This window comes from Tachysurus vachellii, chromosome 1 (assembly GCF_030014155.1).
Source record: "Tachysurus vachellii isolate PV-2020 chromosome 1, HZAU_Pvac_v1, whole genome shotgun sequence".
In the NCBI taxonomy this organism is placed as follows: domain Eukaryota; kingdom Metazoa; phylum Chordata; class Actinopteri; order Siluriformes; family Bagridae; genus Tachysurus; species Tachysurus vachellii.
This window is the reverse complement of record NC_083460.1, coordinates 25,575,844-25,601,567: the sequence shown is the minus strand read 5'-3', so window position 1 is coordinate 25,601,567 and position 25,724 is coordinate 25,575,844. Positions and strand designations below refer to the sequence as shown.

General features: G+C 41.8%; 1 protein-coding gene across 6 annotated transcripts in view; it reads left to right on the top strand.

The window, feature by feature from the left end:
- nfia (nuclear factor I/A) overlaps positions 1-25,724 on the top strand; it is a 109,717-nt gene that overhangs the window by 23,150 nt on the left and 60,843 nt on the right. Inside the window, exon 3 of one of the 6 annotated variants that reach the window (XM_060879761.1) lies at positions 24,254-25,262. The exons of the other annotated variants lie outside the window; for them this stretch is intronic. Coding sequence (XP_060735744.1) covers positions 24,254-24,435 — 182 coding nt within the window. The 3' untranslated portion in view covers positions 24,436-25,262. Of the gene's footprint in view, positions 1-24,253; positions 25,263-25,724 lie in introns of those variants that run through there. 6 annotated transcript variants of the gene reach the window in all.

Sequence of the window (25,724 nt, the reverse complement as noted above, 5' to 3'; positions counted from 1 at the left end):
TTGAGTAGTTTTGGTCATACAGCTTCCTTAAACCAACCATTGTGCAGTGTGTGTGTGTGTGTGTGTGTGTGTGTGTGTGTGTTTGTGTTTGTGCATTCCATCTCTATACTCTTGATTTTGGCTCAGACATGTGCAGCCTCACTCCAGATGCACTGTGATGTCATATACACCACAAAGCACAGTTACTATACACACAGCTAATGTGTGTGTATCACACAGACAAGCATATGGCATTACTGTACCATGTTAGTGTGTGTATGCCTGTATGTGTGTATAAGTTGCCCAGAAATCATGTTGTCATTTTGACTGCATGGCTTCTTTTGTTGAATATATAAGAGTTATGTATACAGGAATTTATAATGTTACTGGCTTTGAACATATGAAAACATTTAGAAAACAAGCTTAGCTGAGGGGGGAAGCCATTAAGACCGTCAACTCATTTGTGTGTATGGGTTTAGGTTTAAGGTTTCCTCTCAGTCCAGCAGTGTGTGTCACGAACATATTCATGCTGATGACATGCAGGTCATTGCAGTGACAGAGAAATACCCAGAGCAGCTACGATACAGCACACTTACAAATTTTGATACAGGATGCAAAGGGATAATACTGTGTAAACAAATCTCTTTCAACTGATGTCATTTATTTTAAGGCCAAATTTTAGATTGTTTAGAAGTATCAGCATGTTGAAAGATTAAAACAGGACTGATAAAAAAAGAAGGTAAAACTTTTGCCTGAACAGAGATTGGATTACACTTCTGGTTGATTTGAACATCTGTTTGTAATAGAGATCTGATTGCAACAGGATTCACTTTGTATTATTATGATAAATCATTTGAATGGTTAAATGGTTTTTATTTGAGTAAGGAACAAAACACCTCGGGGCATGATGTTATAGGAAAATAATGTGTCCACAACAGAATTGATTATTTTTCTCATAAATGAACGCCTCGATTTGTTTTATTCCCATTAATCCTATTAAGCATTAGATTAAAAAAAAATGTATTATAATATGACATGGCTTATTTTTATTTATTGTACAGTTACATTTAATGCTGTGCAACCTTTCCAAAACAAGTTCATATTATCACTTTCTGTATATTATGAGCACTCATTCCATCATGAGCCTCACTTCTGTCTCAATATGTTGTTTTTTTTCTGAATACTTCAGCATGTTTACCCATTAATTACTAACCCAGTGATTTATAGGTTACTTTTGTACCAACAGAGCATTATACTTCTAATCTAATGTTCATGATCAAGCCACAGGTCACAACTGCATTCTGTCCTTACAGATGAGACCATTTGAAAAAAATGCAATATGCATAGCTTTAATTACAGGACACTGCTGTTTTATTTATAACCGCTTTATAGCTCAGTAATGATTGTATTGCCTTGCGGTCACATAAGTGCAGTCTCTGTACAGTCTTTTGCTAATGGTTACAGCACTGATGAATCCCCAGTGCAGAGAGTTTGTGTATCAGTGTATGTGTGAAAAACACACAGACACGTGGAAAAGTGAGGCTTAGTCGTGAGGTTTCATCAGACCAGTGAAAGGTTCCTCTGTAAACATGGCTGAAAGAGACAGAGATAGGCAAAGAGAGAGCTCTGGTCTTTGCTATTCTGAAGAATCAAGCTGCCACTGCTAGGACCTTAACCTTCAATTGCTCAGTTATATAAATGAAATAAATGTAAGTTTGTCTGGAAATGGGTGTCTGCCAAATTCCATAAATGAAGACACTTTTTTAGGCTGTGAAACTTTAGATGTATAAACAGAGATACATGGTTCGCACTCTCCATTCTCCACTCATTTTGCACTGCCTCGTCAATCTTTCCATCTCCACCATCCATACTCGTTCACAATATTGTATTAAATAGCTTTCTAACTTACACAAGTTTCATTTCTCCTCATGCATTCATCTCCTTTAAGCATTTTATCTTAGTCAGGATCAAGGACAATCCAGAACCTGCCTTGGATACACTTGATGTGAGATGGGAATGAACTCCGGATAGGATGCCATTCCATCACATGACAGCACGCACACACACATTGACACTTATTGGGCAATTTAAAGAAGCCAGTCAATCAACATGTATTCTGGAGGTGGGGAACTCAGAGAAACCCTTGCCCTGCTAGAACATGCAAAAACTCTGTGTGAGTGCCAATAATTTAAGGTTTCCACATTTTGAATATTATAATATATTCTTGAACAATTTTTCAGTATATGGCTAATAGCCACATTTTCATCTCAATTCCTGTTTCAGAATTCATAAAACAGGGAAGAACATCCTGCACAGCACTGAGTGTCTCTCAATCACTCTTGTCTATCTCTCCAGCTGTAGCTTATGTGTATGTGTGTCCACCGTATCACAGCTTCAGATCTCTGAATACATGGCTGCTTCTCGCTCTCCACTCTATCAGAGAGAGCATGAACATGCTTCACTGCTGCCACAAGAGTTCAGGAAGAGATCTGTTAGCAGGAAAAATAACTACAGAGTCCCACGGATAACAAGTGATATCAGAGTTAAGTCCACCAACTTTCCTGGCCAGTTCACATATTTCCTGTCTGTAAATCCGCAAGCACGTTTAAAGAATTGGGACTTGTGTGTAGGGGATGGGGAAATGTAATATACAGGATAATAACAGTCTGTAGTGTCCAGAATAAATTTGTGTACTAGGGGGTAAAGATGTCACTAGCCTAAGTGACCAGAACATGTAGATTATGCTATAATGCTCCTAATGATCGTCATAAGTTTGTAATTAATTCAAAATTTCCAGTTAAAAATAACAGCCATTTTTAGTCAGTATTTTTTTAGTAGTCGACTTTTACTTAATTCAGCGCAACAAAAATTTGAATGAAAAATAATAGTCCAGGTCGTGCAATGATAAGAAAATTAGCATGCAAACACTGCTTGTCAGCATATTTTAGTGTTTTACATTAGGAATAAGAGCTTATTTAAATTAAATGATAAGAAGGTAAACAGAATTAACACACTTCCTGAGATTGTTATTGACATAGCACCTTGGGAACTTATTCAACCTGTGACATTCCGAGGCGACTTTCTGTCATCACTTTGCTTGTGTTTCGGTGTCCTGCTGGAAACACATAGGGGTTCCGGACGTGTGGAGAGAGAGAGAGAAGGAGAGCAAGAGAGTGAGAAAGAAAGCTGTGGCCAACACTGTAACAGCTGGCTGGACAATATTAAATGCCGTCTGTCCTCCTGAGTCCTGCTCCGATCACCGCTGTGATTAGTGGGCATCCGGTCTGTTCCTTAACCCTGGAGCTGGAGTCGAGACCTCTCTGGACTCGCCCCGAGCAAAAAGAAAGCTCCACCTTCTGGAAGATTGTGGCTTCTTTCCCTCACACCATGGGTAGGGTCTGGCAAAGCCTGATGTTGTGCTGTATTATTGTTAGCCTAAGAATGAGTATGTTGATTGGTGAAGATGGTATGTTGGTGAATGTTTGGGGGTGGGGTGGTGGTGTTGCACATCCACCCGGAAAGCTGATAAATATTTAAGAGTTTTCAGAGCCAAGGCATGGAAGCTACTCATCTGGGCTCCTTAATTAGGACGCATTCTGCTCTAGTGCCCTCTGCTTGCTGTGCCCAGGGAGGCGCGGGGTAGAGCGTGTTGCCCAGACCTTCATCAGATAGAGAGAGAGAGAGAGAGAAAGAGAGAGAAACGAGTACAGAGTGGCTGCCAGCATCTGCAGGGTGACATTAAACATCACCAGATGCTGTGCACATATTGTGGGATGAGGTGCTCAGCTTTTCACAGAAGGCCACTCTTTCTTTCGTTCCTTTTTTATTTGCTGTAATCACAAAATCCGTTCAAACAAATGGCAAGGAGCTGGAGTAAACAATTGAAAACAGGTAACTGAAATGAAAAACAGTAACAACAATACTCTAGTGGCTTCTTCCAGCTGGCTATGCCATATTCTTCCTTCCTTCTCTTCTTGCCATATAGGTCTTTGATTTCAGGAGACACTGAATATTGAGGGTTTCCGCTACAGCACGTGGTCTACTGAATCAGCGGCTATGGGGCTTTGTGATAAGGCATCACAATTTGCTTCATGTCTGTGAAATATATGAGACAAAGCTGAAGCTCTGAATGTGTAAATGTACTCACGTGTACTCGTTATTGTTATGTAGTAACCGATCAAAGAGAGATGGTGAGAGAGTGGAAGGTAAAGGCTGATTAATTGAGTTAGTGTATCTTCCTTTACTTCTCTTTTCATCTTTGCATTGTCCATTAGTGTGGGCCAGTATGAAAATAAGAATTTAATGTTATTATGTTAATAAATATTAATGGTAATATATAAATACTTTGATTATGTTAATAAATACATCCATAGTTTCCAATATATGAAATGCATATACACTGAAATGTATCACAATGCTGTGATATTTAATACATCACGTACTCCTCTCTTGTGTAAGAATTATGAGCTCAGATTTGCTGTAATGCATATCACACATCCTTTTCTCTTTACCTATACTTGCTTAGGAACTTGGTCCTCACTTCCCTGTATGGCAGCAAAATTGTGAAAACTCTGTGTCAGCACCTCATAAATTACTACCCCGTTCTTATTGCCTTTAAATGCATAGCATCCCTGCATTTCAGCCTGCTGTGTTTCATAAACGATACAGTCGGGGGGCTTGCGTCCTGCCTGACCTCCATTATTTAGAAGCCTGTGGAATCCAGAGACTCCTCCAGCAGCAGCAGACAAACAGTCAGAGGCAGCCGCCGTCACACTGTCACATGCTAAATCAAGGCCTGTTGCTGGGACATGGCTCATAGCAGACTGATTGGATGCTCATATAAATCTTTATTCCAAGTTAGTTTGGCTTCATCTTAGCAAGAGCTGGCGGCCAGAGTAGAAGGGTCTCCAGGTCCCTTTTTTTCTGTTGGCATCCTACTAAAAATTGCTCATCTTTTGCCATAGTGTGTGCCTGTGTGCCTGTGTAAGCGAGTGGGTGAGTCGTAGCTGATCGGCGAGCTCCGTGGCACTTGAGCAGTAAAGCTATGGAATGTGTAATTAAAAACAAGTGAGCACAAAGAGCCCAGACCTGCTCTCTCTCTCTCTCTCTCTCTCTCTCTCTGTGTGTTTGCATGTGTGTGTCTTAGTGCTGTGCCTCAGTGGTGGAGAGAAAGAGAGAGAGGGATAGAGAGGGAGAGGGGGCCAGGTTAAGCTTGCATTACAACTCATGAATCTTTCAAGCCACCCAGCCTACTCATCCAGCTCAAAAAGTGCACAAGACCAGAAAATGTATTTTCCTCTATTTAGAATCTTTCTTAAAATCTTTGTATGTACCCCGCACTCTCACTCTCTCAGTTTTTTTTTAAATACTACCCTGCAGAACAGAGATAGCACAGCAATTTATGGACCTCTCGTAGGATCAGGGAGTACAGTAATGTAAAATGTGCAAAAAAGTAAGAGAGGATGAGAAGGAAAAAAAAATAAATGTGAGTGGTAGCCTTCAAGGCATGCCCCTGACCTCTCTGTACCACTGCGGTTGTATTTGCTGCCTCGATCACTGCAATAAGGAGGCTTCATGCACACTAAGCCCTGGGCCATAACGTCAGGAGCTAAGGACCTCTGCACCAGGAAATGCTTAAGGGATCTGCTCTTTCACACAGCTAGTCTCCCACGGACTCCGGGAGACCGTTTTATCTCCAGTTGCTAGGATAACAACTTTAAGCTTCCAGCAGTCAGGAGGCCTGCGGGGACTTTTTCTACACAGACTGAAAGTATGCCACTTTTTTTGGGTTATTACAAAAATTATTTTGGAAGATCATCACTTATCGAATTGCACTTGTATAACTGTTCCATACTATACTGTGGGGAGCACTTTATATGGCTCCTATTTCAACAAAAGCTGATGGTCCTGCACGCCTGTTTTGTCGCCAGGATTAATGAGACAAAGAAATCAAAGTTGCCGTGCAGAGTGAGGTATTAATGAAATGGTAAAATAGATAAATGAAATGCATGAGGGCCTCCACCGCTCTGACTGACTGCTCCCTGCCAGGATTAAGTGGACTCCTCCTGTTCTTTTGTGCCTGTTTCCCAGCAGCACAATCGCGGCAGAGTCGTCGGCACAAGTGCCACGCAAAAAGCCTCGCCGCGGCCACTTTTGCTCTCCATTCTCTACATCCATGGCGAGACATGCCGGCCTGTAATTACTGCGCCCATTCAGATGGGCCCCAGACACCTCGACGACGTCAGACCTAACAAAGCCAGAGAAATACTGCACACTTTAATGAGAGCACCATGTTAAACTCTGCCTATACTCATGTGCCTGGATTAAACCCTCCTCCTGTGGCTGGAAAACCACACACTGGCCCTGTCTAACCCCCTGCTCTAGGCAGCTCTTTCTGAGTATGGCCTACTTCCCTGCTTGGTCAGTGGGTCGGCTGTCCTAGAATGAACCTTTCCACTCTGTAGCCCCTTATGTGTAATGATACTTAGAGGCTAATCGCTCTAAACTCTCCAATTACGCCGAAGCTGCTCCTTTATCAGGCAGCAAGATACAGGAGCTTGTCTCCTCTCGATCCTGCTTTAATCTTTTCCACAGTGAAAATGACGCACACAACTTGTGTGAATATGGCAGCTGTGGTGGATTTACAGTAGAGCACAGTACATCCCCCCTTCTGCAAGCCTGTGGGCCAGGATGATTCTCTCTCAGGGAAAAAAGAGAAAGAGAACGAGGGAGAGAGAGAGAGAGAGAGAGAGAGAGAGAGAGAGAGAGAGAGAGAGAGAAGAGAGAACTAAAGGCTGCTGTGAGCCCACAGGGACTAGGGGTCATAGAGGAGCAGACGGGAGGAACACACGGTTTTGTGGGGGTGTTGTGTTCAGGAAGGGCAGCTGTAGTTGTTGGGGTGAGAGGGCAGAGCTGGGGAAAGATGAAGGATACGCCACAGGCTGACAGCCACACAGGAAGCACATCACAGTCAAACCACCCAGAAGAAAAAGCCCTTCTTCTCCTCTTCTCTCCCTCCCTCTGTATTGCTCCCAGCCCACGATGGGACCCACTCGGGGAGGTCTCTGCACTGTATTCTCTGCTCTGGGCCACAAGGAAGCAGGGAGAGGAGATATAAAGAAGTCAAAATCACAGAAGCCGAGAGATACTCTCTTCAGTTCCTTTTGTTTCATAGAGTTTTAAATTTAGCCAAAAGTGCATTTTGTTCAGGATTAAAATACATGGTGACTTTATGTTTTTATGATTTTTTTTATTTAACCTTGTTTAATGTTAAGGCTGCAGGCTTGTTTTTTGCCTTTTGTTCCACAGCCGCTACTACCAGCCATGATTGTTTTAATGCAGTTCTAATTTAAGCTTATGATTTGGAACACCTGCACATCTGATCAGCCATGCTCTTACCACCCTAGTAATTTACTGTGAACCATAAATATTTATGGGATCAAGTCGAGGGCTGTGAAAGGTGAAGCTTTCCCATATTTGTTTCTGCAACATAATTATAAGCATTTGCTTTTGTTTATTACTGCTACATGTTGATCGACTGATATGCGGAATGCATTTGGGCAGACACAGATGTGTTAAGAATAGCACTGTAGCATGGACAGGCCATCCTGTATATCAAGAGTTCAGAATGCCACTGAATATGACAGCAACTTTCTTCCTGCCCTCATCTCGGCTCTCGTTTCAGCTTCAACCAACACATTTGTTTGTAATTTATGAAGCCAGGCGGACATATATGAAATAAAACGTGCATGCATGTATACTTGGGTGTGCATGTATGTGCACTGAGGCCTGGTGATATAAGGGCTTCTTTCAGGCTTTAACACACAAGTAGCCAGGATCAATGGTGAGGTTAAGCCTTCCCACAGCGAAGCAATCTAGGTCACCGTGGCAGTGACAGAATGAGGCAGATAGACTGTATGTCAAAGGAACAGGTGGCCCTCTCTGACACCATGCTCAGTTTAGAGCAAGCTGGGGGACTGGAGTTTATGACATAGCTGCCACAGAAGCTGCTATTTCATCTAGCAGCAGGTCAGCATGGTCTTTTTCCAGCCCTCAAAGCCTTAGCGACCCACAGAGATATTTAACTGTTTGGCCTGTAGTTGTTGTATTTTTCTTTAAGAGATCAGAACATGTGTGTGTTGGGTGGGATTGCTGCAAGAAACACTCTCACAGGTTGAACTTGGCTTGTAGATAAACAGCAATCCGAGTCTTGGAAAGAAGCGTAGCCCACAGTGCAGAGTTGTAGTTGGCTGCAATCTTTAGACTGTGTAAAAGCAGAAAGTCAGACTGGGACACTAGCCATGTTGGGTGCTGGCAGTGGGTCTAAACAGCAAAGGGGGGAAGGGATACAGAAGCTGAAAGTCCTGACTGTGAAGAGTTGTGGTGACGAGACCCAGACTCCACACTGTCTCCCATGACAAGCTGTTTTGGCTGAAGTCAGGTAACCAATCAGGCAAAACAAACAAATAGTTGAATTAGGTCTTTCAATTTTATCCATGTGAAGCGCTTTCCAACATGGAGCTTAACATGCTTTAAGAAACTGGTCTTGTTTTCTCATTTACAAGAAATAACATTTTTTTCTGTGTTTTTTTAGATAGATTATGTATGCCAGTTCTGGTTATCCTGAAAATTAGGAGATACTGTATGACAAAAATGCTATATGGCCAAAAGTGAATGCTATATGGCCAAATGTGTGTGGACATATGACCATCACTCTCATATGTACCACTTGAACATCTCAGTCCAGATTTAGTCCCCCTTTGCTGTTATAATACAGACAAATGACAGTGTTTCATCCCAAAGTTGTTCAGTAGCGGTGAGGTCAGGGCCTTGTACAAGTCGGTTAATTTCTTCCATTCCACTTTTGGCAAGCAGTTTTAACATGGAGCTTGCTTTTCTGCACAGGAGCATTACTATGCTAGGACAGGTTTTGCCCTCTTAGTTCCACTGAAGGGAAATTGAAAAGCTTCAGCGGCAACAAAAACATCCTACACAACTGTGTGGTTCTAACATTGTTGCAACAGTTTGGGAAAGAACCACATATGGTTGTGATGGTCAGATGTCTACAAAGGTTTGGTCATATAGTGTAACTTTTTTCTGGTCAGATGTCTACAAAGATGTCTACAAAGGTTTGGTCATATAGTGTAACTTTTTTCTCCTGTATCAGAAATGGTATGTATTTAACACTGGCCTTCTTTACAAGTGTAAGCAATCAGTCTTTAAGTTTTGAATGGCGCACAGTGTTGTGTTCTCAGTTGTACTTTGGTATAAAGAGATACTTCTCAGAAGAAGAGATGCTCCATTCACAAAGCCTTGGGCCTGCAGTGCATAGATGGTGTAGAATCAGTCAATTGGCTGAGATCCTGCACATTTTATGGACTCGTTTAAATTTAACTTGGGTATGGTTTCTACATACTAATGAATATGGAAAAAAGAGATGGCCATCTAGAAAAGACACAAGGAGGAACTAGAGTTAATGAGAGGGTGGGAGGGATTTTAAGAATATCCTTGAAGATTACATGGCTCCTGCATCTGCTGCAACCTTGTTTAGATGTGTTCAGCAAAGCTGGGTTGCCTTGAGTGTCTCCATAGAGGAAGCTCCAGCTAAAGCCTGTGATCGTTAATGGGAGGTCTCCCCATCTTGACTCCCTTCTTTTGGCCAGGGGGTTATTTATTATTCAGTGAGAGCTATTACTGTGGATAAGAGGCTCCTCTCAGACCTGTATTGATTGTTTTAATTGCCCCCAAAGATTGTTAACTCTTAAGATAGATATTAAGGCAGCATGCATGGCATTAAAACATGTAGAAGATTGGTGGAGAATAAGGAGGAGGGGCAGGCCAAAGCATGGAAAAGTTTGAAAAATGTCCCGTGCCATGGTATATGTCTCCAATAAAACAATCAATAACAGCTTTTGAACAAACACATTCACTCTTGTGAGGTCAAGGACTGTGAATTGAGGATGGAATAGTCTCATGCTGTATCTGGATTGAAAAGAGAGCTTCAAAATGAATCTGTTCATAGATCCCAGTAGAATGAACGTGTCTTTAGAAATAAAACTATCATCTTAAAGGCGTAATGAAAGAAAAGTGTTAGCAGAGAAACCACCTCATGCTTTTGCCTATAAATCCACCTTGACTGGAATCTAGAATTGAACCGTGAGCTTTACTGTGAACATGTTGTGTTCTGATTTTGGATGTTGAAGATGGGGCAGTATATTTTCACTAGAGCAGGAGTGGTTAGATAAATGCTTTTAACATTGGAGCAATTATTTGATAACTAGTTAGAGAAGCCTTCACTGTCTTTCACCAGCCACAACTGAATAAGCTAGAGTGTGTTCCTTTTTACATTATTTTCTCTTATAGTCTCACTTATGCGATTTTTCTTTTCCTGAACATTCTTTTTTAAATGTGCACAAGACTGAAATCCTACAGATGAGAGCAGAATTTATGTGGGGTCTGCTGGGTGGAATATAATGGTATGCTTAAATAGAATCAGCGAGGTGGAGATTAACATGGTGCTTTAGTCGTCTTACAAGTAGCATAGCGCTTAGAACTCTTGATGCGTCACACATAATGTCAGGACAATTTAAGAGCAAGAGAATCAATAGTGAAGAACCAGTGGATTATTCCCAGTGCACAAATCTCAACTAATGTGACTGTGACTACATCTTATAGTGAAGTGGTGGTTTTACATAATGGTTACCTATTCAGCCATAAACATTAAGGTTTACCAGAACCACATAGAGGCCTCTTTGTTTGGTTGATGCTAGATAAAACTCTGGGAAGCCATAAGAAAGGTCTAGGAATATAAACAGTACAGTTTGATGGTAATGTCTGCCTCTGTGGTGCAGTTGTGACAAATGGTATGGCAGGCTGTTGACTTTACTTAACCTTTCAGTTGAGAATTGTTTATAACCATCTTGTGCTGCTCCTACAAACTGGCTGCTAAATTCACTTTCACTACTCCATTGGACCAAACACTGAACCATGAGTAATCCAGCAATCCTGTGTGATTAAAGCTTTAAGTAAGAATCCTCAGGTTAGCTTGTTAGAGTGCTTTCACATTTGCCATATTTAACATTTGAATTGAATTGATATATTTTACTCTTTGGTGCACTTTATTTATGTAGGTGAGACAGAGAAGTTTTATAATTGTGGTCACTCAGATGCAGTTCAGTCCTGAATCAAACCTAAACATGCTGTGTATTTAAGGTGCAGCAACGATTTTTTTGTAGATTTTGCTATACTGACATGTGAGGTGCAAATTGAGTTTATAAATGAGTTTTAAGGAGTATATGTATATTTGTATATTTCTTTTTCATTTGTTTAATTATATGCAGTATCAAAAAAACATATCAAATGTTGCTCTGTTTTTTAAACTAATAGGCCTAAGATTTGAGGTCCTGTGGGAAACACACACTGATCAAACTCTGAGTGGCTCAGCTGGTTGGAGAAGCAGGAAGTAGGAGAGGTCCTCATACTAACGCTGTTACATCATCTATATCTTGCAACTTTTTTTTGACACGCTTCTCCCAAAACATTCTACTCTAGGCCCTGAACTGCACTCGAGGTTACGGGGTGTGGCAGGCCAGCGGTCTCGGGTAATGTCTGACCCCATCTGGTTGTGGTGTGACCTTGCTCACACTTGGATTAGCTGGTACAAAGCAGAGTTCCCTCTCACTGAATTGTTCTTGCCCTGCAGAACCCTCTCCTATTAGCTCTTAATCATATGGTCTGTCGGTCATGTGATTAATAGCAGGTCAGCTGCCTTTAAGTGGGCTGGTCCTGTAGAGCACCCAACTGTGGGCGGCCTGTAAAGGGTGACCAGATGGGTTGAGGGTAGGATAAACTAGGCATGGTTTGTCTCTCTGATTATATCATTTACATTTACATCATTTGGAAGATGCCCTTATCCAGAGCGACTTTTATCATCTCATTTCTTTTATACAACTGAGCAATTGGGGTTAAGGGCCTTGCTGAGGAGCCCAACAGTGGACCTGGGATCGAACTCACAACCTTCCGATTGGTAGCCCAACACCTTAACCACTAGGCTACCACATGCCTCTACATCATCAGGACAAAATTAAGTGGCTGGGCCTATGTACCTCTCAGGATGGTGTGCCAACAGCTTTCCATTCAGTTTAAACACGTTTTGCTAGTGTCTGACCAGTGCCGGTGCACTTTGCCAATGTACTGGCTCTTTCAAAAGAGCTTCACTCTGGCTGCAGGGGCTCTATAGAACTCCAAAGAACTGCGTTTTTGTGGCTTTCCAAAGATTGGTTCAGGCACTACTGTCATCTGCCAGTTTATTTTAATTTGCCCATGGTTGTTGGTGTGGAAGGGATCTTAGAAAATTCTAAAGCTGTTCTGATGAGATGTTTTGATTACAAGGGAAAAATATATTGACGTAGCGGAATGTAGAAAACATGCTGTACATGCGTTCATGTTCTAGAAAAAAACCTCAGAAATTATGTGCAGGGGCTCATGTTTCACATTAAATCATGTCCATCCCCAAAAGTGGTTGGTGCGCGTCAAGAAGCAGACGGTGCCCTCTGCCCACTCTCAGTACCAGCACTAATGCTTACTGTCCACAGCTCTCATATTAAAGCCTCTTCCTTTAGCTCAAGGCATCCAAAATATTTGAAAATGACCTTGCAGTGTTCCCAGCTCCCCATCTTGTGCAAGTGCTTGAGATAATTTATATATAAAATGTAGGGTTTGAAAAATTGCCATTTCCATCTTTAGGTGGCCGGGGCTCTCCATTACCAAAATGGGCTGAGTCACTGCACCATGTGAATCTTAATGAGGAGTGCACAGCCAGGACAGCCTCTCCCTCCAACTCCCTACCCTCCCTTTTCACACACCCCTCTCTCCAGATCAGATGTAGCTGACTTTTTACTTTCTGTTTTACCCTTTTTGATAAATAGTTTTACGGACATCCAAACAGATATAATTTGCTTTGAATAATACCATTCAGTTGAATGTTTGTGGGCTTTTTGGGCTCTGTGCCCTTCATTGTATCGCTCATAATAGCCTTATGTTCAGCATTAATCAATTTTTTTCAGAGTGAGACGGTAGAAGACGTCAGACTGTTATATTGATGCATATTCTTGTTTATTTAAAAGGTTTTACACTTTAATACACTCTGCAAATTGCTATAAAGATCTGAGAATGCACACATTGCACTGTGGTTTGAAATAAGTGGCTCTGTGCTGTGTTTAACTGTGTGTGCTTGTGTTTGTGTGTGTGTCGGAGTGTGTGTGTGTTGGGGGTGGACAGACCAGTATGAAGACAAAGAGTACTGGAAACATTTTCAGCACACAAGCTGTGGTTTTCCCTGGTCTCCCAATTTCTCTGTTCCTTCTGTGGAAGCACTGGGCTTGGCTTTCCTGACCACACACTTCCTCCATCACCGCAGCCTGTATGCCAGCTATGGCACGGCCTGGCCCTCTTACAGCCTCACAGTCTGCCTGGAAACCCTCACTGGCTGCCTCAGCCCACCCAGCCTCACTGCCAACCCACGACATGAGACTCACTACCCAAACACACACACACACACACACACACACACACAAGGACTGATGAATCTTAACACAAACCTGAACCCAGCACAGCACTTTTTGTTGACATGTTCTCATTGAAATGGAGAAACCCTGAACACCCTAAAGTAAAATTTCACCCTATATCTCTCTTTTTTCTCTCTCTCTTTCTCTATCCATTCTGGGTCCAGACAGGAAAAGCTGCTCTAAATCCTCTCTAGCTATAATGAGCCTAACACTGGTGGATCAGCCGCCTTATCCTCGCTAAGGTCATTAGTGTGCCGGAACAAGGCGTTCTCTGCTCTGTGAGTGCTTTATGAGGCAGACCAGCTGTTTGGCAAAACGTTGAAAGTATTTATGTCGCAGGTCTTAAGTTCACAATCCAATGAATAACGTGAACATGCTAATATCTGCAATTAATACCCGTTTCCTTGTGATGCTGCTTTATATCTGAAGACCCAGTCCTGAAAATTCACAGTGGTCAAAAACTTTTTTTATAAGTAGCGTGTATACTTAGGGGTATGTTTTCTTGTAGCAAATATATTAAAAGTCATGCTAGTAATGCATATTAATGCTCAGTGTATTAAGGATTAATTAAGAAACACGTTTGTTATATAAAACATCACTGAAACTTGCCATATCAGTGAAAATAAAGTGATCACAATGGCAACGAAAACTCAAAAGACGAGTGCTAATGGTTTATATCAATAGATGATCTATACTCGTGTGTTGTTAAGCTCAGCACTTAATAGACATTAATTAACATAATTAATTAGGTGAGGCGTTTGTTTGTTACTAACTGAATACAGAACATGAACAACTTTTACTAAGCTTGTAATGTTTTATGGTACAATTCCAAAAATCTGTGAGAGAAAAGAAGATAAGAGAAACTACCTGTGGATTCTACTGTTCTGTGGAAACTACCTGTGGATTCTATCAATACTTTACCCATGTATCAGGTTGTTTTTTTTTTTGTCTCAATCTGCGCATGTGTGTATGAGAAAGAGAGAGAGAGAGAGAGGAGAAATGGGGAAGTGTATGAGCAGTGTTGAGGCCTGGTCAAATTGCACAGCTTTCTTTGTAGCTTGTTATTGTTAGCTCCTGTTGTACAGATGCAGCTGCAGATGGGACTCCTGTACCTGCCTGCATGGCTAATGAAAGCGAACGATACCCTCCTTATAAAGCATAAATATGTAATTTGTTCAGCTGGTGTAATGAAATATGCATGTGTGAAACAACAATTATTCTGCGCATTAACAGAATGCTACTGTGTATTAAGAACCTTGATGCTCATGAACAAAAGTAATAATTAAAAAACAAAAAAAAAAGATCAGCGAAGGTGGGCAACTGCATATGAGGTGTATACTGTCAGTGAGAGAGAGAACCAGAGAAATAGAGAGAGAGAGAGAGAGAGAGAGAGAGAGAGAGAGAGAGAGATCCCGCCATCAGATGCTATTACAACTACAGTGAGTGATAGCTGAATCTGTCATGGAGGAAGATGACACTGATGTCCTCTGGAGCCAGACTGCACTGAGACTAGACTGAGCTCACTGTGTTCCCTCTCACCTGTCCAAAATGCCCTGTCAGCAATTTGCACTGCTCAACACACTGTACTTTCTGGAACAGTGCAGAGAAAGGCCATGCTGGTGCCAGCAAGTGTGTGCGGTGCAGTAACCTTTCACACAGCAGGGCCCAGAACAAAGACACTCCACTCCTTATTTTTCTTCTGTCCCATTTGAACAGCACAGGTGAGAAAGCGGCAGAGAGATAAAAAGGAGGCATAGCGGATTTAGGCAAGTCTCTTTTAATAGTGTGCGTCTGTCTACAGGCTGCTCTGAAAGCTAATCAGTTTGACCCGACAGCAAAGCTGTGGTCAGGGTGCCCGGTGGAAAGAGCCCCTGGCAGGGTTAATTCTATCGGGCCAGGCCTCTGGGAACAGAACATTCCACTGTGATCCTCTTTCATATGACTCACTGGGGCTTGGGAAGCCAGCAGACATGATACGATTAGCTCCTGGGCTTCTTAGCTCCAACCAGCACTCTGACAACAACAAAACAAAAACAAACAAAACGAACAAAGCATCACTGATACTGTTGATCTGGACGTAGGCAGCTACCACAGAGCCATGAGCTGCTCTTCGTGCCATGTCAGAAAAGTGAAAATATAACTAAATCTGAGTCAAATTAAGCAGTTAATCAGAAGCTTAGAAGCCTAATCCCACTTTGGTACATGGGCTGTTAGGACTTTAGAAGAACTGGAAACTTAACAAGGTTGTGATTGTCAATTTGTCATGCACTTAGAAGATTATTTCCTCAGCTCCCTCCAACCTAAGCTCTCGAGTGTGTTGTTTTTGCCATCCTTCCAGTTTCACGGAGCTGGATGTTGGCCGGAGCGAAGCTATTCTTAAATTTGCTGAGTCGCACAGTTTGATTTATTTAGCCATAAATTTCCTCCGACAGACTATTTGCATGGGCATCTATCTGTGAGAGAGGATTACAGAGGCCTGGACTCTTTCAAAATCATGTCATTTTTAAATACATATTAATGTTTTAAATCTCAGCAGAAATTGGGCAAAAATTTATCAAGAATCAATCAAAAGCTGTAGAAGTCCAGGCCTCAGGCAGTGGGAAGATGTGTAGTGATGATGCCGGGTGGTCTGCTAACTTCTAGGACCCCCTCACGGGATGATGCGCAGTTACCTGGGACGGAGGCAGGGTGCCAACAGACAAGCAGGCATTTCTGCTCTCCCGTAAGTGCCGCCTTTGCTGTCCCACCACGATCGTGGAACTTTAGCCTAGAGGCAAATATTTGCTGTATTTATGAAGACAGCAGTGTGTTCTGAGTCAGTGCGGGTTGGGGTTTTGTGGTGTTTTGCGGCACTGAAAAAGATACTTGGCTTTACAGAACCATCACAGTTGTCTTTGTTCCCATGAAACTGGAGTGTTTCTGTAAATGTAGTAGATGTGTTGGGTTTTGTGTGTGTGTGTGTGTGTGTGTGTTCTGGCCTCTGCAGCAGCTTGGTCATGTCACCCCCACCCCTGCCCCACCAGACAAACTAAGCCTGTTATCCACCATGACTGCAGCGTGTCCCAAACGAAACGAAACCACCGTCCCTCCGTCACTGCAACTCCGCCGCTGGACACGGCACGGTTAATGTTTTTTCCTGGCCCACTGTCAAACTTTCCCCTTAACAGTCTGTACCCGCCAGCACTGAGCTGAAAACAAGCTCACTTCATCTGTTTCTACTCAAAATGTTCCCTTTCTCCCTGTGCAGGATTTTTTTCAGAATGACGAAAGAAATCTTTAAAAATGTAAAGTAGCCTTTAAAAAAGAAAAAGCGTACACAGGTTTGGTCCAATTTTGGCGCCCTTTCCTGGCCGCCATTTTAAGATTGGAGGAAGAGAAAGGTAGGAACGGGAGGGAGGAAGAGACTGTCGCTCCCAACCCTCCTTACATGGCGGACGAATTTGCTCCTGTTCCTGACCAATAAGAGATTGCCTTGATCATGTGATATGCCACGATTGCACTGAGAGAGAGAGAGGAGTGGCCGCAGACTCGATCCCTCTCTCTACCCTTTCAACTCAATCCTGTTTTCCTTTCCCCTTTTTCTCTTTCTCTGCTTTTAAGCACCCATCAAACTCACTCTCTTGTTTTGTCAAAGCACAATTAGAGGAGATCGTTTGCACTGAAGAATAATTAGCAGTGCTTCCTCCAGAGGCTGGGCCTCCACCGCCGCTGCCGTCTCTACACAGTGGAAAAGTTTTGTGCTGTCGCGCCACTCTTGCTCAGCTCACATTCTTCATGTTTCATGGATTTCCCTTCCTGGCCTGCATCCAAGAGCAGGGGAAGAGGCCAGGGTGGCAGAGAGAGAGAGAGAGAGAGAGAGAGAGAGAGAGAGAGAGAGAACAGGAGAGAGAAAGGGAGAGAGGGAGAGAGAGACTTCTCTAGAGGAAAGGACTTGTGCCCTGACACACCAATTGTCTTTTTTCCCCTGCTTTTTCGCACACTTCTTTTCCCTTCCTGGCTTGTAACCAAGCATGAAGAGATTAGTGCCAAACTAAAACAAAATAACAGATGATGATGTAATGAAGGGCCAGTCTGGTGAATGCCACTATGCTCTAGGAAAGACAAAGAGAGAAATTCATTTATGCCTGTGGCAGTTTCACCTGGACTCTCCCTCAGTAGCCATTTGTCTCTATCGCCGCTTCTCTACATCTTTTCCTCTAATACATCTCCAGTGTCTGCGTGCCGACACCAAAGGATGTTGCAGATCTCCCAGTGATGTTACAGACCTCCCAAATATACATAAAAAATACTGTAATACATCTCAGGTCATCCTAATATCCGAATACCTCCAGTTTGGTTTTGTCTCTCTACATTTTCTAGAGATATAATGTATGGAGCAAAAAGCATTAGGATTGATTTTGTGCATTGTTGAATGGCATTGGAGTGGATATATTCCTTCTTCTTCTTCTCCTTCTTCCTCTCCTTCGCTTTAGTCTCTGCTGTAATTCTCTTAAGCTGTAGGCAGGCTTGCTGTTTCTTTTAAATTAAGTGCCCATCTTACTTAGATCAATTCACTTCAAGTTGCGTTTGAATAGTAACTACTTCCACTATGTATTTGTATGCATTTAATATTAATTTGCCTGCAATTTTATGCTGCCACAGTCTATCAGTAGCAGTACACGTTGAACCTCGTGTTTGAAGTTTGATATTTGCATGTAATATCACTTTCAGTTCACATATTCTGTTCATTCACATATCAAGTCCTATAGAATAACATAGTTCGTTCATTCATTCATCTTCAGTAAGACCTTTGTCCTGACTCGAGTTATGGTGAAGTTGGAGCCTATACAGGAAACACTGGGTGTGTGGCAGGACTACATCCTAAATAGTACAATGGACACACAGGGGCAATTTAACAGGGACAAAACCCGGAGAACCTAGAATAAACCCATATGGACATGGGGACAACTGTAGACAATAACCTGAGCTCAGGATTGCACCATGGGTTGTTTTTCACTGGTACCCTCACAAATTAATTCAGTAATCAGATCATTGAGCATTTAAAGAGAAAAGCAAACATTAAATATGCATTTGTTAAAATATTTGAAAAACAATCTCTTTAATGGTTGAATTGGTGGAGTTGGATAATATTATTAAATCTGCATTTTTTTATGCATTGAACGCACCTCCATTTCCACGCACATACTCAATACTATGCCTTAAAACTTATGGCAGTTCAGCTAGAATTAGCATTCTAACTAGAGTTACCATTAGCAAGGACTGTCATAACTGCACTTTCAAGTACATTTGGAACTTCAACTGCTTTCAAGCCAGGTTACGACTCTATAATCATAAAACCTGTCCTCATAATGATTAATGAGAGTGTGAAATGGAGTTAGGGGTGTATCTGTAAAATGATTGACAAGAGGTTCATCCAATTATAAACAAACATTCCAGAGCAGAAGGCAGGTCATCAAACGTTTTTGGTTGTATAATGCACTTCTTGGAAAATGGCTTAAACTATTATTTTTAATACATACATTTTCACATTATTTGTGATATTATTATTTGCACCTTTAACTCATAGCTCATATTTGGTGTATCAAGTCTCATCATAATACAGGCAAAAATAACGCATGCAGATTTTTTAACTTAATGACTATTAAATGTTTATATTCACTATTGTAATGCAAGGAATAGAAATTCCAAAGGAAGAATTATTTAATGATGATTATGTAATAATGATGTAATATTTACCAGCAGGGTACATTCACCAGGTCATCAGTAATCGTTCATTACGTCCCACAGATGAGTCAAATAAAGGTTAAATCTTGACCTCTTCACTAAGCACTTTGTTTGAAAAGAAATCTTTTTTCACATTGTACTAACCTCTCCAACAGGTTCTAATGACTGATGTTTCCTTTCTTTTCTAGTGAACTAGCATGAGGATGTGCTTTGAATAGCCTCTGTAAGTTACTCTGGATTAGGTTGTCTGCTAAATGCCATAAATATAAATATAATTCATTACATCCTCATCGAAGTTTGCCTTTGACTGTATAAATGTACAATTTGTATTGAAGTAAAATATTAAATATTAAAATTGTTTGAAGAAATATTATTCAAATAGTCTAGCGGTCTAGCGTTATCAACCACAATTGGCAAGCTGCCTCCTTTATTAACCCTGCTGCCTTAAATCTCTCTTGGCCAACTGTGTTAAAGATCTAAACTGAAAATGGGCTTTCATCATCTTGGAGTAAAGCTAATCTCAGTTCTCAGCTCTCTGCAGTGAATGTAGCCCTGTAGCTCTATGTAGAGCAGTCAGTATTCAGATGCCTGAGGTGCTTTACACAGGAAGTAGGCTTAAGAGGATTACAGAGCTCTATTCATTAATGTGATCAAATTCAGTGATTGATGGATAAGACCATGACGGGCAACTGTCAGTGAGCTTCTTTGGACTAATACACTAATACGCTATAATGCACTATAGCTGTAGCTTGATGGGCGGATCTCAGTGGCTCTGCACAGCTGACAGTGACATCCTGGTTAGGGCTTTTGCGAGTCCTACTAACAGATGTTAAAATTGCACTGGAAATGGCAGAAACATGCCACTCTTAAAACAAGCAGAGAGAGCACTTAGCCACACTCGTCTCCCTCTTGCTTCCTGGTCCCTTCCTTCCAAGGCATTTATTCCCACGGAGAAAGTGGTTCCCAGATCACAGAGGAGGAGCTGACGTCTAAGCACAGCCAGCTGCCGAGCTGAGAGGAAGGAAAAGGGGAATAGCGGCCAGGCCTGGCCAGGCTCTGCGTTAACAAGCTGAGGGTTTATGTGTGTGTGGTGTGTGTTCTGTATGTGTGAGGATGGCTTGTATTACTGTCATTCCCCTGCTCCTTCCATGACCATGTCTAATAGCAAAACAGTGGCGGGCAAAACCACAGCTCTCTTGGCAGGGCAAGTGCATTGCAGGCGTTCTCCCAGCAAAACCTCCAACAGAACAGAACAAAGAAAAATATTTTCTTGCTTTTGCCACTATATAGTGCGATCACCCACACACAAAAACTAGATAAGGTAGAGCTCTGTGCCCTCACAAGCACTGTGAAGGCTAAATGTCGCCGTTTGTCCATTTTTGAAAAGAATGATGAAAGTCTGCTTCTACAGTTGAACTAATGATCGTGGAAGGTTATTATTGGGTGCGAATGAAATGGAGGGCTGGGCCCAATTACGGACGAGGGTGCGGCATATTTTCTGATTTATTTGTGTAGTGGCAGACAGGGTAATGACTTTCTTGAAGCCCAGAGCCTCTGGTTGCTCTAATGATCTTTTAGACAGCTCTACATCTCTTCACCACTTACCACAAGAACAGTTTAGAGTGGTCAACCGCTGGACAACACACACACACAGACCAATTGAACTGCCCACATGTCCTAATCATATGCAAGAGCAAGTGGGAGTTGTGGCCAGGACAAGGAGGTGTTGGCCAAGAGGGATGGAGCGTTGGCCAAGTGTTGGGGAGCGTTGGTTCTGTGCTGGGTTGCAGGCCTGCTCTGGATTTCTCCTCATTTATGCTTCTTTTCACTGTTGCTGCTTTCCCTTTTCCAACATAGCTGAGTAATGAGAGATCTGTAAAACTGCTGTTAGGAATTAAAACCCTTCACATAAATGAAAAGCATATGTACACGCTTGTCTGTAATAACAGCCCTGAATCACAATAACCAGCGGCAGAGAGAGAGAAAGAGAGAGAGAGAGAGAGAGAGAGAGAGAGAGAGAGAGAGAGAGAGAGAGAAAGAGAGAGGTTTTCATATAATCACAGTAATACAATGAGTTTATCTTGGTTTTGGCAACAACATTTGTACTGTTGTACTTTGGTATTTTGGCTTTTCGAAAGTAGAGTGCACTTTGGTGGGTTTGATCTGGGTGTGTTTTTTTTTTTCTAAACAAACCGCACATCCAGGCACCATCCACCTCTAATTCATTAAGCTCTGAATGCTCAGGAAGGGGTGAAATGGAAGAAACAAAGAGACTGAAGAAAAGTGAAACAGCTTCGTTTTTATAAAATGCCATGCTCTATAAGGACTGTGGTTGAGAGGGAGAGCCATAAAACGAAAAGAATGTAGAAACACACTCTATTACTAGCACCTGCAGTACCACCTCAGCTGCCAGCCCAAGGATCCTTGATCTCATTGAAAGAGAGAAACAGCCACTGTGCAAAAAAGTGCACTCTCCACTTCAGGGATTACTTTGATACTGCTGATCAGCCGAGCTAGTGAAAACAAACTAGTATCTACGAGGTAATCTAGTGAGCATAACCTGCTCTGGTAGCTCTATCTACTTGCACTTGTAGGGAAAGCTGGGAGTATTACTGCAAAATCAATGCTTATTAGAAGTCTAAACACTAAGCACTATATCTTAGTGCTTCTGGACCTTTAAACATTATTTGAAGTCAGTCATTTTTAGCATTTAAGATTAATTAAGAGGAAATATTTATGTGCAATTTGTGATGCTCGTGAACATATCAGTTTGCTGAATGTTCCTTTACTCGTTCCTTTACTAAATCAAGCCAAAACATATGTCAAGCTTAGTCTTATCCTTCTGTCCCCCTTTTCCTTCATCCTGCTAACTGGGGTGCAAGGAGTTGGAAATGTTCTTCACAGGATCTTAAATAGGTTATCAGAAATAGCAGACTTTTTTTTTAATTTGCAGAGAAGGACCCCTACATAGCATGCTGCGCGTTAATATGTGACACAATAAATAAACCAAATCCATAATATTCCACCCCCTTTGCTTGCTATTCATAGTAAAGAGGACAACGAGGAATCCAGACAGGATTAAATCTCTTTTTGATGTGGTTCCACTTTTGTGCAGAATGCGATTTTTCTCGTATTTCTTAGTGCAAATGTGTGCACATTTTTGGTCCACCTACAAGTGTGTGTTTAATAGAAACAATGCTAACTGGAAACCTCAGACAGAGTAGCATGTGAGAAAGAGGGAATAGGGAGAGGAGAAGTGCAATCAGATAGCAAAGGAGTCGCTGCGGTTTTCTTGTACAATAAGCACAAACACACACACACACCCACACACACACACACACACACACACGCACACACACACACACGTTTTCTTTTTTTCTGGTAAATGTTTTGTTCTTAACTTTGTTCACCAGCTTTTAATAAAAGAATTATGAAATAAAGAAATTTGAGCTGATTAACTGACAGTTATTGGTGAAGCATAATAATATCAGAAATGTAGAATTAAAATGATTATCATACAGGAGTAGTTTTTTATTATTCAGAGAGTTCCAACATTTTCACAAAAGTGTAACACAATGCACTGAAATATATATATATTAATAAAAAATATATATATAAAAATCAAATCTAAATCTTTTCTCATTTGTTCATCTTACTAAATGAAACATTTTTTGCTTTGCCATAATCTACTTTTAAAATGCAAAAAAAAAACAAACAAATAAACTAACTTATTCCTAAATCATTGGGGAAAATGATTTACCAATAAAATGTATTTATTTAGGTTTTTTAAAGATATGATACTGGTGCAGGAGCAGAACTAAATATATATTGATATGGTGTCAATTCTGTAAATGTCTTTAAATATCATGTACGTTTCAACATTTAGAGCGGTACTATAGGTTTGAAGGGGTTCGTTCAAGGCGCGCGCGCACACACACACACACACACATACACACACAGTGAAACTGTGGAAGTGTGTGTGAGATTAGCTCCATTCACAAGCAAAGGCCGTTGTAAGGGATATTATATGAGGGAAGCTCAGACACGGATAAGGGCCAGCCACAAAAGAAGAATGTCCAAACATTGTGTGGTGGGTGAAAGGGCCGAACTGCCCCTCACACTCCGGAGTATGGCTCGGCGAGCTGCTTGACCCCTCTTAAAGCACCTTTTGCCCCTCTATGCCTTGCCTGTTGTGTCACGACTGCCGAAGAACCGTTCAGAACAGGCTACGTACAGTTTGCTTCTGCCCCGTCATTAGCAGAAGTGCATGCTGGGAGCTACGGCCAGGTTTCGTAAGGAGGCTGGGAGAAAGGAGCAGGCGGAAATGTTTGGAGACTAATCAGCATAAGAAAGGGGGCTTTCAGAGTGTGTGCGGTTTGGCTGTCACCGCTAAAACCAGATAATGATTCGGTAATAATTGCACATTGTGCATACCTCAGCCGGTGGGAGCACAGGGGTAGAGCTGAACACCACCACGCTGCATGGGCTTTAACATCACATCCAGAGCCCCAACTAGACGGTTTGAGGTTAAAAAAAATAGAGGAAATGTAGTTTTTTTTTTATTTGTCATATTAAGTGCATTAACTTATTTGCACTTAATATTAAATTGTATTAACATATTTTTATGCATTTACATGAACACTTTTATATGCCTGATTAGAATAATTATAATTATTGAATTTAAAAGGTATTTTTATAATGTACTGAATTATAATGTACTGTTTGCAATTTAGAATTACCATCGAATACGAATGCTGTGCATTTTAGAATATTTTTGATAGTTTTTTTTTTTTTTTACATTCCATTAAAATGATGTTTATTTTATTAGATTTTTAAATTTGATATTCATGTTCATGTTTCCACATTTCCGTGTTTGAGCCTGATATCGAGCGTGTGGGTGGGTGTGCATGCCAGTTTCTCAAAATCAGTGCGTATTTGTGGTGATGCTCTGTGGTGTGCTCTGTGTGTGTGTGTGTTTACATCAGTGGAGCAGGCAGAGGGAGGGTCTGGTCTTTGCTGGGTGCAGACAGCTGTGAAGCAGGGCCTGGCGGATCTTCCTCCATATGTTCTGGGAGCATTTCACACAACCACAGATCCTGATTTCAGACCCCCAAAAAACCTGGAACATCACAGCAGGGGATTTTGCCTCATTTCTTTCCTTTCTTAATTTTATTGTTTTTTGATTTCTCATAAGCCCTTTGATTATATTTCAATTGATGCACCTGCATTTAAAAAAAATAATTCTCGCAGTTTTTGGCGTATACTCTGTGTGTTTGCGTTGTATTGAGAGTGTGATTGGCGACTAGAATAGTGTGCGCTCAGGGCTTTTGCGGTGCCATGGTGACGGTGCCCAGCTTGTTGGGTATGGGGACACTTCACAAAACCAGGCTGGCACAGCTGGCATCTACTTCTTCCACATGGCCCAAAAGCTCTGTCTGTCTCTTTCTCTCTTTTTTCTCTTTTCTGCTTTCGAGAAATAAAAATCTCAGGACCTTCTATGGAATCATTAATATGAAAACAAGGACTGTTTTTTTTAGCTTTGGTGCTCTTTTACTTCATGGGGGAGTGCATATGCCTGAGTTTACATATGCGTATATCCATTATTAGGAGGAAAAAGGAAGAGAGAGAATGAGGGCTCAGCACCTAAAAAGGCATCGGGAGCCATCTGCATAGGGCGGTGTGCCAGTGTCTTGCCAATGTGCCCAGACCACCTGGCCATAGCGCTAGCCAAGTGTGCCAGCCTGGGCCCTGTAGCCTCCAGACTGCTGCCCCCTTTAACTGCTTTGAAACTCCAGCGGCATTGGAAACAGGGGCTGCCGCCTCTCCCTTGCCAATAGCTTTGTTTGAAGTGAGACAGGCTGTGCAGTGCTGGGGGACAGCAGACAGTAAACAGTGCCCCCTTTCAGTGCACCCCGCCCCCCAAACACACGTCCTCTTTGTGTGAATTAGTGCTATGTATTTGTGCGTATGTGTGTGTTTGGGGGTCTGCCTCTTTTTCCCACCATTTATTCTCATCTTTTCATAAGTAATGTATGTGTTCATTATATATATATATATATATATATATATATATATATATATATATATATATATATATATATATATATATGTAGAGAGAGAGAGAGAGAGAGAGAGAGAGAGGGAGAGAGATTGACTAATCCTCAGTCCATGCCAGTCTTTTTCTTTGCCCACCCCCTTCTGCCATACACTCTTTGCCCTCCTCCTGCTGTGTGTGAGCCCACAGCCTTGGCACAGCCTCCTTGACAACCCTGGGAACCAGCGTTTCGGAGTGGCACTCGAGGGGCACAAACACTGGCACTCCTGCCCGCTTCTTCTTTTGTCCTGTTTGTCTGTGCTTGAATGTCAATGAGTACACATTTGTGTCATTTATTCACCAAACATTTAGTCAAAAGCCGGACAGATGTATGGAAATTCTCGCTTGCTATTGTGCACCAA